Source organism: Pyxicephalus adspersus, chromosome 1 (assembly GCF_032062135.1).
Source record: "Pyxicephalus adspersus chromosome 1, UCB_Pads_2.0, whole genome shotgun sequence".
Lineage (NCBI taxonomy): Eukaryota > Metazoa > Chordata > Amphibia > Anura > Pyxicephalidae > Pyxicephalus > Pyxicephalus adspersus.
Genome location: NC_092858.1, coordinates 145,053,251 through 145,066,694, shown reverse-complemented (window position 1 = coordinate 145,066,694; position 13,444 = coordinate 145,053,251). Strand labels below are relative to the sequence as shown.

The 13,444-nt window shown below is 37.1% G+C and overlaps 1 protein-coding gene across 1 annotated transcript in view; it reads left to right on the top strand.

Annotated features, from left to right (window-relative positions):
- The window catches only part of PITPNM3 (PITPNM family member 3), a 293,907-nt gene extending 280,469 nt beyond the window's left edge, over positions 1 to 13,438 (top strand). Inside the window, exons 12-18 of the mRNA XM_072417098.1 lie at positions 2,144 to 2,260; positions 3,477 to 3,593; positions 4,929 to 5,077; positions 6,231 to 6,380; positions 6,574 to 6,757; positions 7,524 to 7,652; positions 9,118 to 13,438. Of these exons, the coding sequence (XP_072273199.1) occupies positions 2,144 to 2,260; positions 3,477 to 3,593; positions 4,929 to 5,077; positions 6,231 to 6,380; positions 6,574 to 6,757; positions 7,524 to 7,652; positions 9,118 to 9,426 (1,155 nt within the window). The 3' untranslated portion in view covers positions 9,427 to 13,438. The remainder of the gene's footprint in view (positions 1 to 2,143; positions 2,261 to 3,476; positions 3,594 to 4,928; positions 5,078 to 6,230; positions 6,381 to 6,573; positions 6,758 to 7,523; positions 7,653 to 9,117) is intronic.
- Positions 13,439 to 13,444: the final 6 nt, after the last annotated feature.

Below are 13,444 nucleotides of genomic sequence, written 5' to 3'. Positions count from 1 at the left end.
GGAAAATTTAGGTTATTTTTCAGGACTGTGTAGAACTGCAAGGCCAATCAGAGGGGGGCAGAGCTGACAGCTCCGCTCCCCTGATTGCGCTTGCAGCCCTACCATAGCGTAACTATAGTATGTGTTCTTGGATCGAGATTCTCTATCCAAGAACACACAAGTCCCACGGTATCCCCAGGCACTAGAGGCTAAATGGGGACAAGTCTCCCCATTCATTCACCTCTAGTGCTCTGTGATTGGCTGGGGAATGGAAAATCCTGATGACACTTGAGCTGTCTTTAGGGTTTACCTTTCCTCAGCCAATCACAGAGCACTAGAGGTGATGAATGGGGAGACCTGTCCTAATTTAACCTCTAGTGCCCAGGGATCCCACACTGACAGGAGGATTCCCATCATCCTGTCATTGTGGGATAACCTGTAAAAAAAATAAGTGAGTTACACAAATAATACACATTCAATAATTTACTTTAATCTTTAAAGCCTCTTTTTTTAGCACACAAGTTTGCAAAGTCGAATTCCGTGTTTTTCTGGTTGGGTCTACCGGAATTGAGCAGCAATATTCAGGTCGAATATAAGGACAACCCGAATTCGAACACCAACACTAACTATCACCAGCACAACATGAGCTGAAGGGGATGAGTTTAGCACACTGGTACATTGTTTCTTAATAGGACTTTTGCATATGATTGTGCACTGCCATCTAGCTCTTGTGGTGTTCTGCTCAATGGTCTTTAGATCCTATTTCACTTACAGCCTATGTAATGACATTTGTGTATCATCCTCTCTAGTAATTTTGACAATCTTGGGGTTGGGCTTGTGTATTTCCCAATTGTAGGAGGGAACAACTTTAAAGCAGAAGTTAATAAATAAAAAATGCAAGCAGGCAGGTTACATAGTAGGTTAGGTTGAAAAAAGACATACGTCCATCAATTTAACCACTAGGGAAATATTTATATCCCGGAATTAAAACCCAATGGACATAGTTGGTCCATAGGAAGGCAAAAAAAAAAAAAAAACTCTGGTACAATTTGCTACATTGGGGGAAAAAATTACTTCCTGATTCCATGAGGCAATCGGATGTTCCTTGGATCAGCAGTCTCTTTTATGTTTACTTTAAAGCCTTAACACCCAATTATATTCTGTGCTTCTAGAAAAATATCCAGCTTTTTCTTAAAGCATAATATAGTTGTTTTCTTGAAACTACTTCCTGAGGGAGCCGATTCCACATTTTCACAGATCTTACAGTGAAGAATCCCTTCATTATCGGGAGCTTAAACTTCTTTTCCTCCAGACGCAAAGAGTGCCCTCTTGTTCTTTGTAATGATCTCAAAGTGAATAATGAGAGTTCTCTATATGGACCATTTATATATTTATACAGGGTGATCATATCCCCCCTTATACGTCTCTTCTCAAGGGAGAATAAATACAGTTCAGCTAATCTCTCCTCATAGCTCCTCCATTCCTTTTATTAGTTTAGTTGCCCTTCTCTGCACTCTCTTCAATTCCACAATGTCCTATTTATGAACTGGTGCTCAAAACTGGACAGCATATTCCAGGTTCATTATTTAAGTGATGAATGGACCATAACTTTCTTTTCCGCAATGAACTTACCTGCCTGTTCACAACTTTTTTTTTATAATTAAACTCAACTTTTCTTGCTCAGTCGCCAGAACTGTAATCTTCTCCTCGTTCTCTTCAAGGTACAGGATCCTGGGCCATCTTGAATAATAAGGTGTTTTTGTTTTTTAGCATTTTTGTCTCTTTTCACCTAACCCTAATACAAACTTGCTTTAAAGTGTGTGTAAATCCTAACAACTTCTATTATTTTCCCTGTCTGTCCTGTTTATTAAACAGTTAAAAAGCATTTTATTTTATCTGTTTGGCATCTAGCAAATGTAAAATGCTATACTTCACTATATTTATGTTGTTTATGTTTTTGCCTTTGCTAGTGCATTATAACAGAGAATGTTTTACATGATTATCCTTCCTTTTGGCACTATAATGATCATAACATCTAAGTTTTTTTTGTATCGCTGCCTGTAGAGTTTAATTATTGATCATCTTTTTCTGGGATTTATTTGGCTACAGCTCAGGCATGCTGTGACGTCAATGCTCCCTTTAATCAGTCCTCTCTGTCTTTCAGCTGATGAGGTATGAGAGCGTGCAGATACAGCAGAAAGAAGGAATTGACGCTATGAATATGAGTTCTTCCAGTCGGCAGGAGAAATGGCTTCGAAAGAGGAATCACGTCAAGCTGCGTGTATGTTACCCACTCTTAAAGTGAATTGTGTTTTATTGCCTCCTCTTAAAGCTTGATTATAATGGCCAGACAGCAGCAAAAAAAAATCTAAAAGCTATCCATAGCGAGTAATGTTTCTAATGGTCCATTTTCACTGCTCAGCTCTAGTCAACATTTCACTCAAATTGGGAAACTTGAAAGTCTATCTATTTTTGGACTAAATTCAATTTTACTACTTTCTACAGTTATTTTAAATCAGCAACTGGTGGTGGGAGTGTAAATCATGTCAAAACACTGCACTGGCAGAAGTAAATAATTTTTTCCTGCCTTAAAAAATACCTTACAGTCTTAGGTATAATCAGGGCCATTTTCTTTCTTTTGAATAGAGGGGGGGGGGGGGGGGAGTGGATAAGTGCAACCCATGTGAGGTTGCAATTGCTATTTGCGTTCCAGTGGTAGAGAATATCCCTTGGTATAATTGCCACTGGCACAAAAAAAGGAAATCTAACAATAGGCACATCTGTTCTGATGACAGCCGCCTTAAAGAAGATTTTCACTCACTTTGGATACATTTTCCCACACTTCATATTGTATATCTATAATGTGAAGGTGCAGCAAAAAGAGAAAAAAATACCTGATTTTAAAACTTCAATACAAACTTGAAAGGGGCCCTCCAATGCAAATACTTAACTTTAGTGTGTTTGTTTAGTGATCTTTACTTTCTTTAAGGTACGTAGTGATGTAAACACAGTGGCCCTGATTTTTTAAAGTTCTCCAAGGCTGGAGAGAATACACTTTCAGAAGTGAAGCTGGCTGATCCAGAAAACATTGAATGGATTTTTAAAAATCATGTGCTATTTGCTAGCAAAAATTTTGAATCCTGGACCAGATCCATTCCAGGTTTGCTGGATCACCCAGTTTCACTTCTGAAAATTTATTCTCTCCTGCCTTGGAGAGCTTTCATGAATCAGGGCCAGCGACTAGGGACTTAGGAACAAACTAGAAAGCACATTCAGGGACCTGACACTCCTAGAAGTATGTTCAATGCTGAAGATTCTGTGGAGCAAAGATATAAAATGTTTTGTCTGATCGTGCATGTTTTCTTAAAATATGGTCCACATATTACAAATTCTGCCAACAAATGAGTACAACAGTAGATATGTGCAGTTATGATGATGCAGTTTATAGTTTGTATGGATAGAGAGCACCTTGACCATAAATATATTTTTATTTTCAGAATGTCACAGCCAATCATCGAGTTAATGATGTGATTGCTGTGGAGGGTGGTCTACAAATCTTGGTTGGTCGATTCATGTATGGCCCTCTGGACATGGTGGCCTTGACAGGAGAAAAGGTACCTGCTGCACATACTGTTAGTTACTGCGTGGTAATATGTAGATTCTATTCCCTGCATTGTTAAGAACTTTGCATTTAAACAATACTGCTGCTATATTAAAAAAATCCTGAAAATTTCCAACCAGTATAACCAGTAACATCAGTAAGCCATGGTAACATAAAAAAGCTTTCAAAGCTTAATGTACTGTCTCTAGTTTTAGTAAATAGAAGGAGTGCAGTCACTGTTCACGTGCCCACAGAACAATGACTCTAATTATTTTATCTAAACAGCCATTAAAGTGGAAGTAAACTAAAAATAAAGAAAACTTCACTTACCTACTTATCTTCAGATCCCTCAATCACAGCGGAGATGTCTTTGATCGGGTCCCACGCCATCCTGCTATCCCTCTGCATCCTGGCCCCGGGGCAAGCACCGGGCACTGCCATCTTTGTCCTTCCTCTGTGTGAGAATGGGTGATGTAGCCTGCTGTAGGGGGAGAAAAAAGTGTTGATCTCACTGCTCATACGTGAGATTGGTATTTTTTCCCCTCAATGTAATAAAATGTCCATTCTGCACATGCCCAGAGCCTCCTGGCATGCGTGACGTAGGTATCCCAGGAGGCTCCATGCTCCCATTCTGTCCTAATTGTTGTCGCGTCAAGACAGAAGGAGAAGAGCTTCATTCTTTTTTTTTGTTGAAGAAAAAAAAAATAGCATGTAGATTTTACATGAAAAGTAAAGTAAAAATATTGATGATAGATCCACTTTAAAATAATGTTGGCAAGCCTGGATATGATCTGTAATAAAAAAAACTTTTTGATGTTCATGCATACATTTCTAGATAACTAATGATCTTTGAATTTGTCTGATATATGCATGGCAATGGTATTTATGTTCTGCTTTAGTAAAAAAAAAAGCCTGACATTTTTTTTTTATTTTAACAAAAGACATAATACACTGTATAAATAAATAAAAGTTGACAGCCACCCCCCAAAAAATTCTGGTTCTAGTAAGCGTTTTCCTAATGCTACTAAAAGATTTACAATTGTTTGCTTGGAAAAGGCTGTTTTTGATTTCAGCATGACTGTAAATGCAAATCCTGGTCAATAAATAGAAAAAATTCTGATGTGCAAAGAACTCTACTAACCACCATAGAGTCCTAACCTCAACCTTATCGCACACTTTTTAGATGAATTAAAATGCAGACTGCGAGCCAGGTCCAACACTGCCAGCTGACATTAAATGAACATTGATTGTCCAGTCTTTAGAAAAAAAAAGTCATTTGCTATTTGCAAATAGGTAACATTTGAATATTTAAAATTACCTAAGGACTCATCAATTCTGCCCTGTTTAGGTGGACATTCTCATTATGACTGAGCCATCCAGTGGAAGATGGGTTTACTTTGATACTGAAATATCTAACAGCAGTGGGCGAGTCTCATACAGTGTGCCAGAGGATAAGAGATTTGGTGTAGGAGTGTACCCCATCAAGATGGTAGTAAGGTAAGAATCTTCCAAGATGGTTCTGTGCTTTCCCACTTCAATATCAAATATCAATGTTATAAAAATAAAAATTTCCCTTGGCAGGTCCAGTTTTAAGGAAAGGCAGAGCAGTTTACACAATTAAAAAACAAGGCTCCTGGTAAATTTCCATTTCTTTTTTACAGCTCTGATCTATTAGTGTTTACTAATCACATGGATCTCTGCTGCGGTGCAAACAGTTTGAAACAGAATACCTTTTAATATTAAATAAGTAACGTGAGTTGTTGTATAATTGGACTTGTTTTTTTATGTCTGAGTGTCTGGATGCTATAAAAGAATATTAGGTATGACTTTGACTATATAGGATTTCATGAGACAGTGTGCTGTCTCGAAGGATTTCTCTTCTAGACAGCATTATTCCAAATTAAGTCAATCACCAGTCAAATGTATTCAAGTTTTTAGTATATTGTTTTATTTTAGGGTAGAGGAATTTTTGTTTGTTCCCGATATTTAATATGAAACTGTAAGTTGTGTTATCCTTTTTCTGTGCCATGGTGAACAGAATAGAGATTCAGTGGATCATTTTATAAGTTTATCAGGAGGTAGAAACAATTTGCCTAATTTCCACAGGGACCCTGACCACTTGCTGGGTCTCCAGAAATAGGTCAAGGAGCTAATAGAACTGAATTTATTTCCTGAATTTCACTCCCACCGCTACAGGCCAAATGTACAAATATTATCATTAAAAGTTACCTACAAACTTGAGTTCCTTCAGTCCAAAAAAAACCTAACATGGTAGGCTGGTTCTTTTTTGTAAGTTTGAGTGGATCCAAGTACTAAAATATATTATGGAATTTTCATTTATCACTAATTGGAAATATTATATAAAGAAAGGAGATGGTAAGCACAAATGTCATGACAGTACTGCATAATCCAATAATCTGCTTGGTTTTGGGAAAGAATCCCACAAAAACATGAGAGGTGAACAAACTCTATACAGATAAGAACCTGTTGTGTTTACACTGAGAGGCTTAGCATTTTAAGGCATTAGCACCAAGTACTGAGTCTCCATGCTGCTAAATTGCAGAAAACTCTAATCTAACCTCTAATCTTCTCTATTTTGTGGTTACATAGACATTATGTATTCTATATGTTTGTGTTTCCTTCTCTCTAGGGGTGATCAGAGCAGTGCACAGAGTTACCTCACAGTACTTCCACCAGGAATGGAGTGTGTAGTGTTCAGCATCGATGGTTCATTTGCAGCCAGTGTGTCCATCATGGGTAGTGATCCAAAAGTAAGGGCTGGAGCAGTGGATGTGGTCAGGTAAAGTCATACTCCCTTTATTGTGCCCGAACATTGCAAAACTAAAGCAGACATAATGCACACAACATTCAGAGTCTTACAATGACTTGTATAGCATGTAGAATTTATATATTGCACATGATCCCAGGGTGATACAAGACAAAGAAGAAATAGTTTCTCCACTTTCTCATACATGTAATACTTTTTTTTTCAGGCATTGGCAAGATCTTGGTTATCTAATAATTTACATCACTGGTCGCCCAGACATGCAGAAGCAAAGGGTGGTGTCCTGGTTATCCCAGCACAACTTTCCCCAAGGAATGATCTTCTTCTCTGATGGGCTTGTACACGACCCATTGCGCCAGAAGACAATATTTCTCCGAAATCTCATGCAAGAGGTATAAATCTTGTTTTACTCAGCCATACTTATCAGTGATTGTACAAATATGGTAATGGCCTTTGTTACATATTATGTAAAACAAGGAAGTTTAGTAACCTTAAAAGGGTATTTATACCAAAAAATAAAAATTTTATATATTCTTCCTTACATGTAATGGCTGTATTACTTTTTTCAGCCCTGGGAAAAGATAACGCTATAGAATGCGCAAGACAGCACTGTATTTCCAGCAGGATTACTAAGAAGTTTTTCACTCAAAAAGGATCTAACAAAACACTTGACTGGTATAAAGCAATAGCACAATGCACTTAGTCAGTACAAAAGCACCCCACAGACTCTGCCACTGATGCAATTCGCTCTTTTAGCTGTCTTGGTCATTTTGATCATATATTTCAAACATTAAAAAGGTGTGTCAAATATACTATGTACTGAAACTCCAACCTCCAGATTCCACACTGTTCTCAGTCTCAGCCTTGCTGATCTTAATGTGTGACCAGTAGTTTAACACTCTTGAGTTATAAGTCTGTAATTTCTTTTCATTAATGTGGTGTTTGGAGGTGCGGGCAGCAAAAGAGTTAAGTATGTATTTATTGTATCCCCCTTTCAAGGAGACCTTCTATTTAGGGTTTAATTTTAACAACAGTTCATTTAAAGTTCAAAACATGACAAAACTGTTCACCACCAATCCGGTCCTTGGATCTACTCTGTTTATTATGATTCCTTCTACTCATGTTTAAACTTTTAAGCAATATTTCCTTTTTTTACAGTGTCACATTAAAATTGCGGCAGCCTATGGATCAATGAAAGACATTTCTGTATACAATGTGCTTGGACTGTCTTCTTCCCAAATCTATATAGTTGGTCGTGCAGCTAAAAAGTATCAGAATCAGTGTCAGGTAAGAATTGTTTTACATAATTATGGTTGTGTATGCTCGGTATTACCTACTTAGCAGGGTTGAAAAAAATACCTTTATTTCTATGTGTTCTAAAAATGATAATTCAGGGTAAAAAAAACACAAAACCCCAGCAAGAGAACTCAGATTGTATCAATTCTCACAGTTGGATAAATTCCTTTGTGATCTCAATAAATGGACTAATTGTATAGAACAGTCACTCCACCAATTATTCCTAATAAAGATACTGTTTCTAGTTACAAAGACAGAAATCCAGTTTTCATTAGCTTGAATAATTCATACTAATGCACTGCATGAAAGCAATTTTAAACCATTACAACAACAGTCTTCAATATTTCCACAGCACAACAAATGCCTACGAAAAAGGAGAGTCATTCATCCATTATGGCCTATTGTTTTAATCATATTAATGTGAGCAAGCCCCTGCTTCTAAATTAAAAAAATAAAAAGCTCTATACATTTACTTTTTTCTCTTGAATACACTGCCCTCTCTTATACCCTCTGCACTCCTTTCCTGCACATAATGCCCTCATTTTTACCTTCTACACTCCTTTTCTGGACATACCATCGGATTATGCTCAGAACTTTTGTATGTCTGTCTTGCATATACTGTCCTCCATCAACTCCTGGACATTATATCCTCCACAGTCCTATCCTGAACGTACTGGCCAGTGTCATATCTTCTTCCCTGCACACATTCTGCTGCCATACCCTTTTCACTTCTGTCCTTTTTGTGTCATATCCGTTATTTCTTCTTCTTTACCTAAAAGCAGGCTGTAATTATTGAGTACTAGGCCTTGGTTTATAAAATACTATATAGTAATATAAATGTTAGAAATAATAAAACTTGTATGTGGAAATGTACTGTAAATGACTGCATAACAAAGTATAATTTATCAGTTATAATATGTAATTGGTTGATTATAACAATAATACCTGCATATACAGATAGTCCCCGAGTTAAGGACATCTGACATATGGTCAACTCGATGGAGGCTTGATAGGGTGGAGGGGAGGTTCCCATGACTTCTGCAACCTCTTGTAACTCTTTAATGACCAAGATAAACTGTGCAGTTGTTTCTTTTTGCACAGCTATATCAAAGCACAGCTTGCTCCAGAAGTTATTGAATGTCTGGGCTCCATAAAGTTTTTTTCAGCTTTATTTGTGATTAACTGACAGTGAGGATTTTATACAGTAACTGACACCACGCTGTCTAATAATATGTTGAAACAAACATCTGTCCTAACTGCATTTATTAAAATAATGCACCAGTTCCGACTTACATACAAGTTCAACTTAATAACAAACAGGCCGCCCCTATCTCATTTGTAACCTGGAGACTACCTGTATTACTTTTTTGTTAGGGAGGAAGAGGTGATTTTTCTATATACATGAACCCTAAAATTGTTGTCTAACCATCCTAACATATTTCATTTTCATTTTCAGTTTGTTAGTGAAGGATATGCTGCCCATTTGGCCTCACTAGAATTTAGTCACCACTCCAGACCTAAGAAGAACAATTCCCGAATGATCCTAAGGAAAGGCAGTTTTGGCTTACACACTCAACCTGAATTCCTGAGGAAACGGAACCACCTCCGGAGAACTATGTCTGTTCAGCAGCCGGAACCACCTTCCAGCAACCCCAAACCAGAAAGAGCACAGAGCCAGCCAGAGTCCGACAAAGACCATGAGCGGCATTTAAATCCACTTTCTTGGGTGAGAAATGCAGGCCACAAGTTTGAGCCCTCACCATAGTAAAGACATAGCACAGTGGAAAAAGATCTTTTTGGAAAAGAACAGACAAGCTTTGCAAAATGGAAACAGCAATATGATGGATCTGTGGAGGGGGCTTCCTATATGATCCTTCCCTGAACCCGACTACCTGACAGTAGACAGAGACTAGGTTGTACCATGTATTTGATGGGTAGAAATATATTGTGGATGTGGCACAATCTTTGGCATTTAATACACCCACTTACCTATATCACCCTGTTTTAATCATCTATGGCAACAATGCTATACAGATCACATTGGAGCCTGTGTAAAAAAAAAGTTGTGAAAGTTGTAACTAGATCATGAATGTTTTGGTATAGCTCACTGGTTTTTAGCTTCTGTTGCCAGGTAGGTTTGGTGCACAATGGTGTAAGATAAAACAAATTATTGATGTCACTTTTGAAGCAGTTATCCACTAATTCCAGATAAATATAGGGCCAGGGAGCTAAAAAATGGCACTTACAAGTATAGGTCACTAGCCTGTGTTGGTAATGTTGGAAATTACTGTTTGCAAAGTATCACAAATAATTTTTTTTCACAATGGTAATAATCCACCTTGTGTTACTGCAAACCAAGCACTGATAGTTTATAGAATCTTAGCAGAAAAGAATACAGCCCTTCCTATCATGCTATTGGCTAATATTTGTGTTGTTTGGTTGTCAATATTAGTCTATGGTTATCTCCTACATGTAGTAGCAGGATTTTCAGCACTGCCAAACTTTTGGTTATGTGAGTGTTTGCAGTCTATTAGTGGTATAGACAGAAAAAGTCCACAGGAGTGGGGAATTGTGGTTTGTTTTATATTTACTGCTACTGGGAGATTGTAAAATCTAAAGGACATCGAACATAGAATTCCCACCTTCTTGCTTTACGGTGTATAACATTTAAAAAGAGATTAAGGTTACAAGAGTTTCTAGGAATGCAAGGACACTGTATTCAATGCTGTTTGCTAGTTTGACCTATTCTATGTCGTTTTATTCAGGAACATTCCATGTTCATTTTAACGGGTTCAATTAAGTTTCCTAACTTCCAATACAATCAAATAGTTTCAAATATAAAGTAAAGCACAGGGTCTAATACACCACTGCTGACATGAGGAGGAGCCGTAGGAGTAAGCTAATCTACTTAAATTTCTTCATAACGTTACATTATTATAAAGTATTGGTAGGAATTTACTTGTGGACCAATATTAAGCTGAAACAAATATATTAATGCACTAGAATCAAGGAACATCCGATATAAAAATATTGCTTAAATACTGCCTAAGATATAGTAAAAACCTAATATATGCTTTTGTTTAGTTAAAAATCTGCTTTTACTGTCTTTTACACTAGACAGGAATACATTTGTTTAATCCTTATGCAAGAAATGTTTGCTGCAGATACATTTGTATAAAAATGCAGAAAAACGTAAAACATTCCATTCAGCAGTAATATAAAATAGATACCTAGTGTCCAGGTTTGCTCTGAATTGTATTTTGGTATTATATAATACAGCAAGCTATTTGGATCTTCTATTCACTTTAAGATATCTACATTGTATTTACCTATTAAAATGGTTTAAATAGTCTTATGACCACTGTTACTAAAATGCTATGATCATAATAAAATTGCAGCATTCTATGGTAGATTGCTGTTGGTTCTGAGCAAATCTTTAGCCTGTCCAGTTTTGCATGGTAGGGTTTGTGTAGCCTAATTTTCATTTTTTATATAGTTAGCATAATGGAGCTTGAGTGGACCCCACATTGCCATGTGCAGTGTTGTAGATTTTGTAATAGCAATATGAAGTAACCCACACCATTTACACACATTGACTTTCATTACAGCAGTCAATGCTAAGGTACAATTGACTGTTACAAACTTCCGAGACAGTTTGGTAATTCAGTGTTAATCCCCATGACTTTAACTTCCAAAGGGCACAAACCACCCTTAAGGCTGTATAAATGGGATATTAGTATTAATAATATTTAATATCTTTGTATTTAGAGATATAATAATGCTGTGCACTTTGGAAATTTGGGAGTTGTCTTTCCAGTAGGCTTTGGTGACCTTGGCTATGAATACTGTGACGTATGGGCTATTTTTTGCTGACTTGTATTTGAATTGCATCAGCCTCTCCCTAATGCAGTGGCAGAGGCCTATAAGTCACTTTGTTTAGGTGTATAGAACAATCTAGCCGTTTGCTTAATTTTCTGTAATATAGTGTTTACTAACACCAATCATGCCAATCAGGCAATAACTGTGAGAAAGCTATAAACTCATACAGACTTACTTAATAGAAGTACAAAGAATGGTGGTCTGCAGTAACCAGCCCAAGATTAGTCAATGCTGGGCTGTGCCCAGATAAGATTTTAGCATCTGAAGTAGAGCTGAAACATTAGGACTCCATTTGTGTCTATGAGTACGTTTTCTACATTGGGTTCATTAGTATTGATTTTTAGCTGATATTGACTCTAAGTTCTAAGTCCTACTCTTATCATTAGGGATCAATGTAAAGTACAAACACCTCCAGCTCATTTCTGTTCACCCAACAACAAATGTACTTGAGTAAAGAAGGACAAGGATGTGTGAAAACACGCCATATAAGCCCAGCACTTGACAGTGCTACACTGATATGAATTGATTTACCATCTCTTGTAAAATTCAATAAAAGCAAAGTGTTGGTTTACTGAAATGAGATATTAAAAAGGGTTCCAAAGGATAGCCAGAGTTATTGGAACACACACAGTCACAAAGGATGGATGGTACATGTCTTATGTCACACAGATTCCAGGAGCAAAGTTTCTCTATTCTATGTTAGACATACATTATGTGATTGTCTTTCCATAGTATCTTTAATCAATTGTAATTAATTAAAAAGTTTTTAATCCAATTTTTCAGTAATGACCCAGTTTCCAATCAAGTTACGGCTTGTTCAGACATGAGGTTTTTTTTGTGCGTGTTTACATCTGAAAAAAAAATTCCATGAGGTTTTCTGGACACATAATGTAGTATCTTAAAGATCAGAATTTGTAATTTTGCCCTGATTTGCCTAGCAGCCAACTCCATTTCTAATCAATGATTTTTAAAACAGTGACGCTAGAAATAACCTGGAAATTAGCACTTTCGGAAGACAGTACACTGTACAGTACACTAACAACTACAGTTTTCTTTTGGGTTTTTTACATCAATGCAGGGATCCGGTAAAAAGCTAAGAGCAAGGCTAAAGTATTATGAGTGGTTACTAGTAGATCAGATTACTAGGCCTACCATGCATGCATTACTGGCCTTGTGAGCAATTGAAACTGCTACTTTAGTAAAGGTGAATTCTCATTCATTTATTCAGGGATAGGGTTAGCTTGGGTTGGGTAAGTATTTGGTAGGGCTGCCTAGGGTCAAGGCAGGTGGCTAGCTGTCATGTATCCATGACTGCAGCCATCAATGTGAATGAGGGCTAAACATTGAGCTTGGTAATCTTTCTCCTACTTCTTGAAATTCCTGTTGGTCTTATCATATGTTGGGAGTCACTGATGAATAGGAGACCCAACATATGGGATAAAGTCAAGGTTGACATATGCTAAACAAATAAACTGCTTGATAAATTTACCAGGGGATGCCAAAGTCTAACCTAAACACATTACAAGTATTCATGGGGTACACTTTCCATGGATGAAGCACTTTGGGCCACATTACCATATTGTTTTAAATTATGTTTTGATTTGAACAGCTATTTAGTCAGCCTTCACTACTAAGGGTTACTGCTTATCCTTTTTCCACTATATTATTAAATAAGCCTTCTGTTACCTCTCACGACTTTCATCCATTAACTATAAAACCTCTTAGTGCCTCTTGTACGATATGAGAAAGTGCAGGGTATTGTTAAATATCCCAAAAAGACCAGGTTAGCATTGAATGGTGTTGGCTTAATATGCAAGTTGACCTTAGACCAATTGTGAGGTCATTTGTAACAGGACTGGTAAGAAGAGCAATTCTGGGACATTTGGACTGAATTCTGCCCAAGG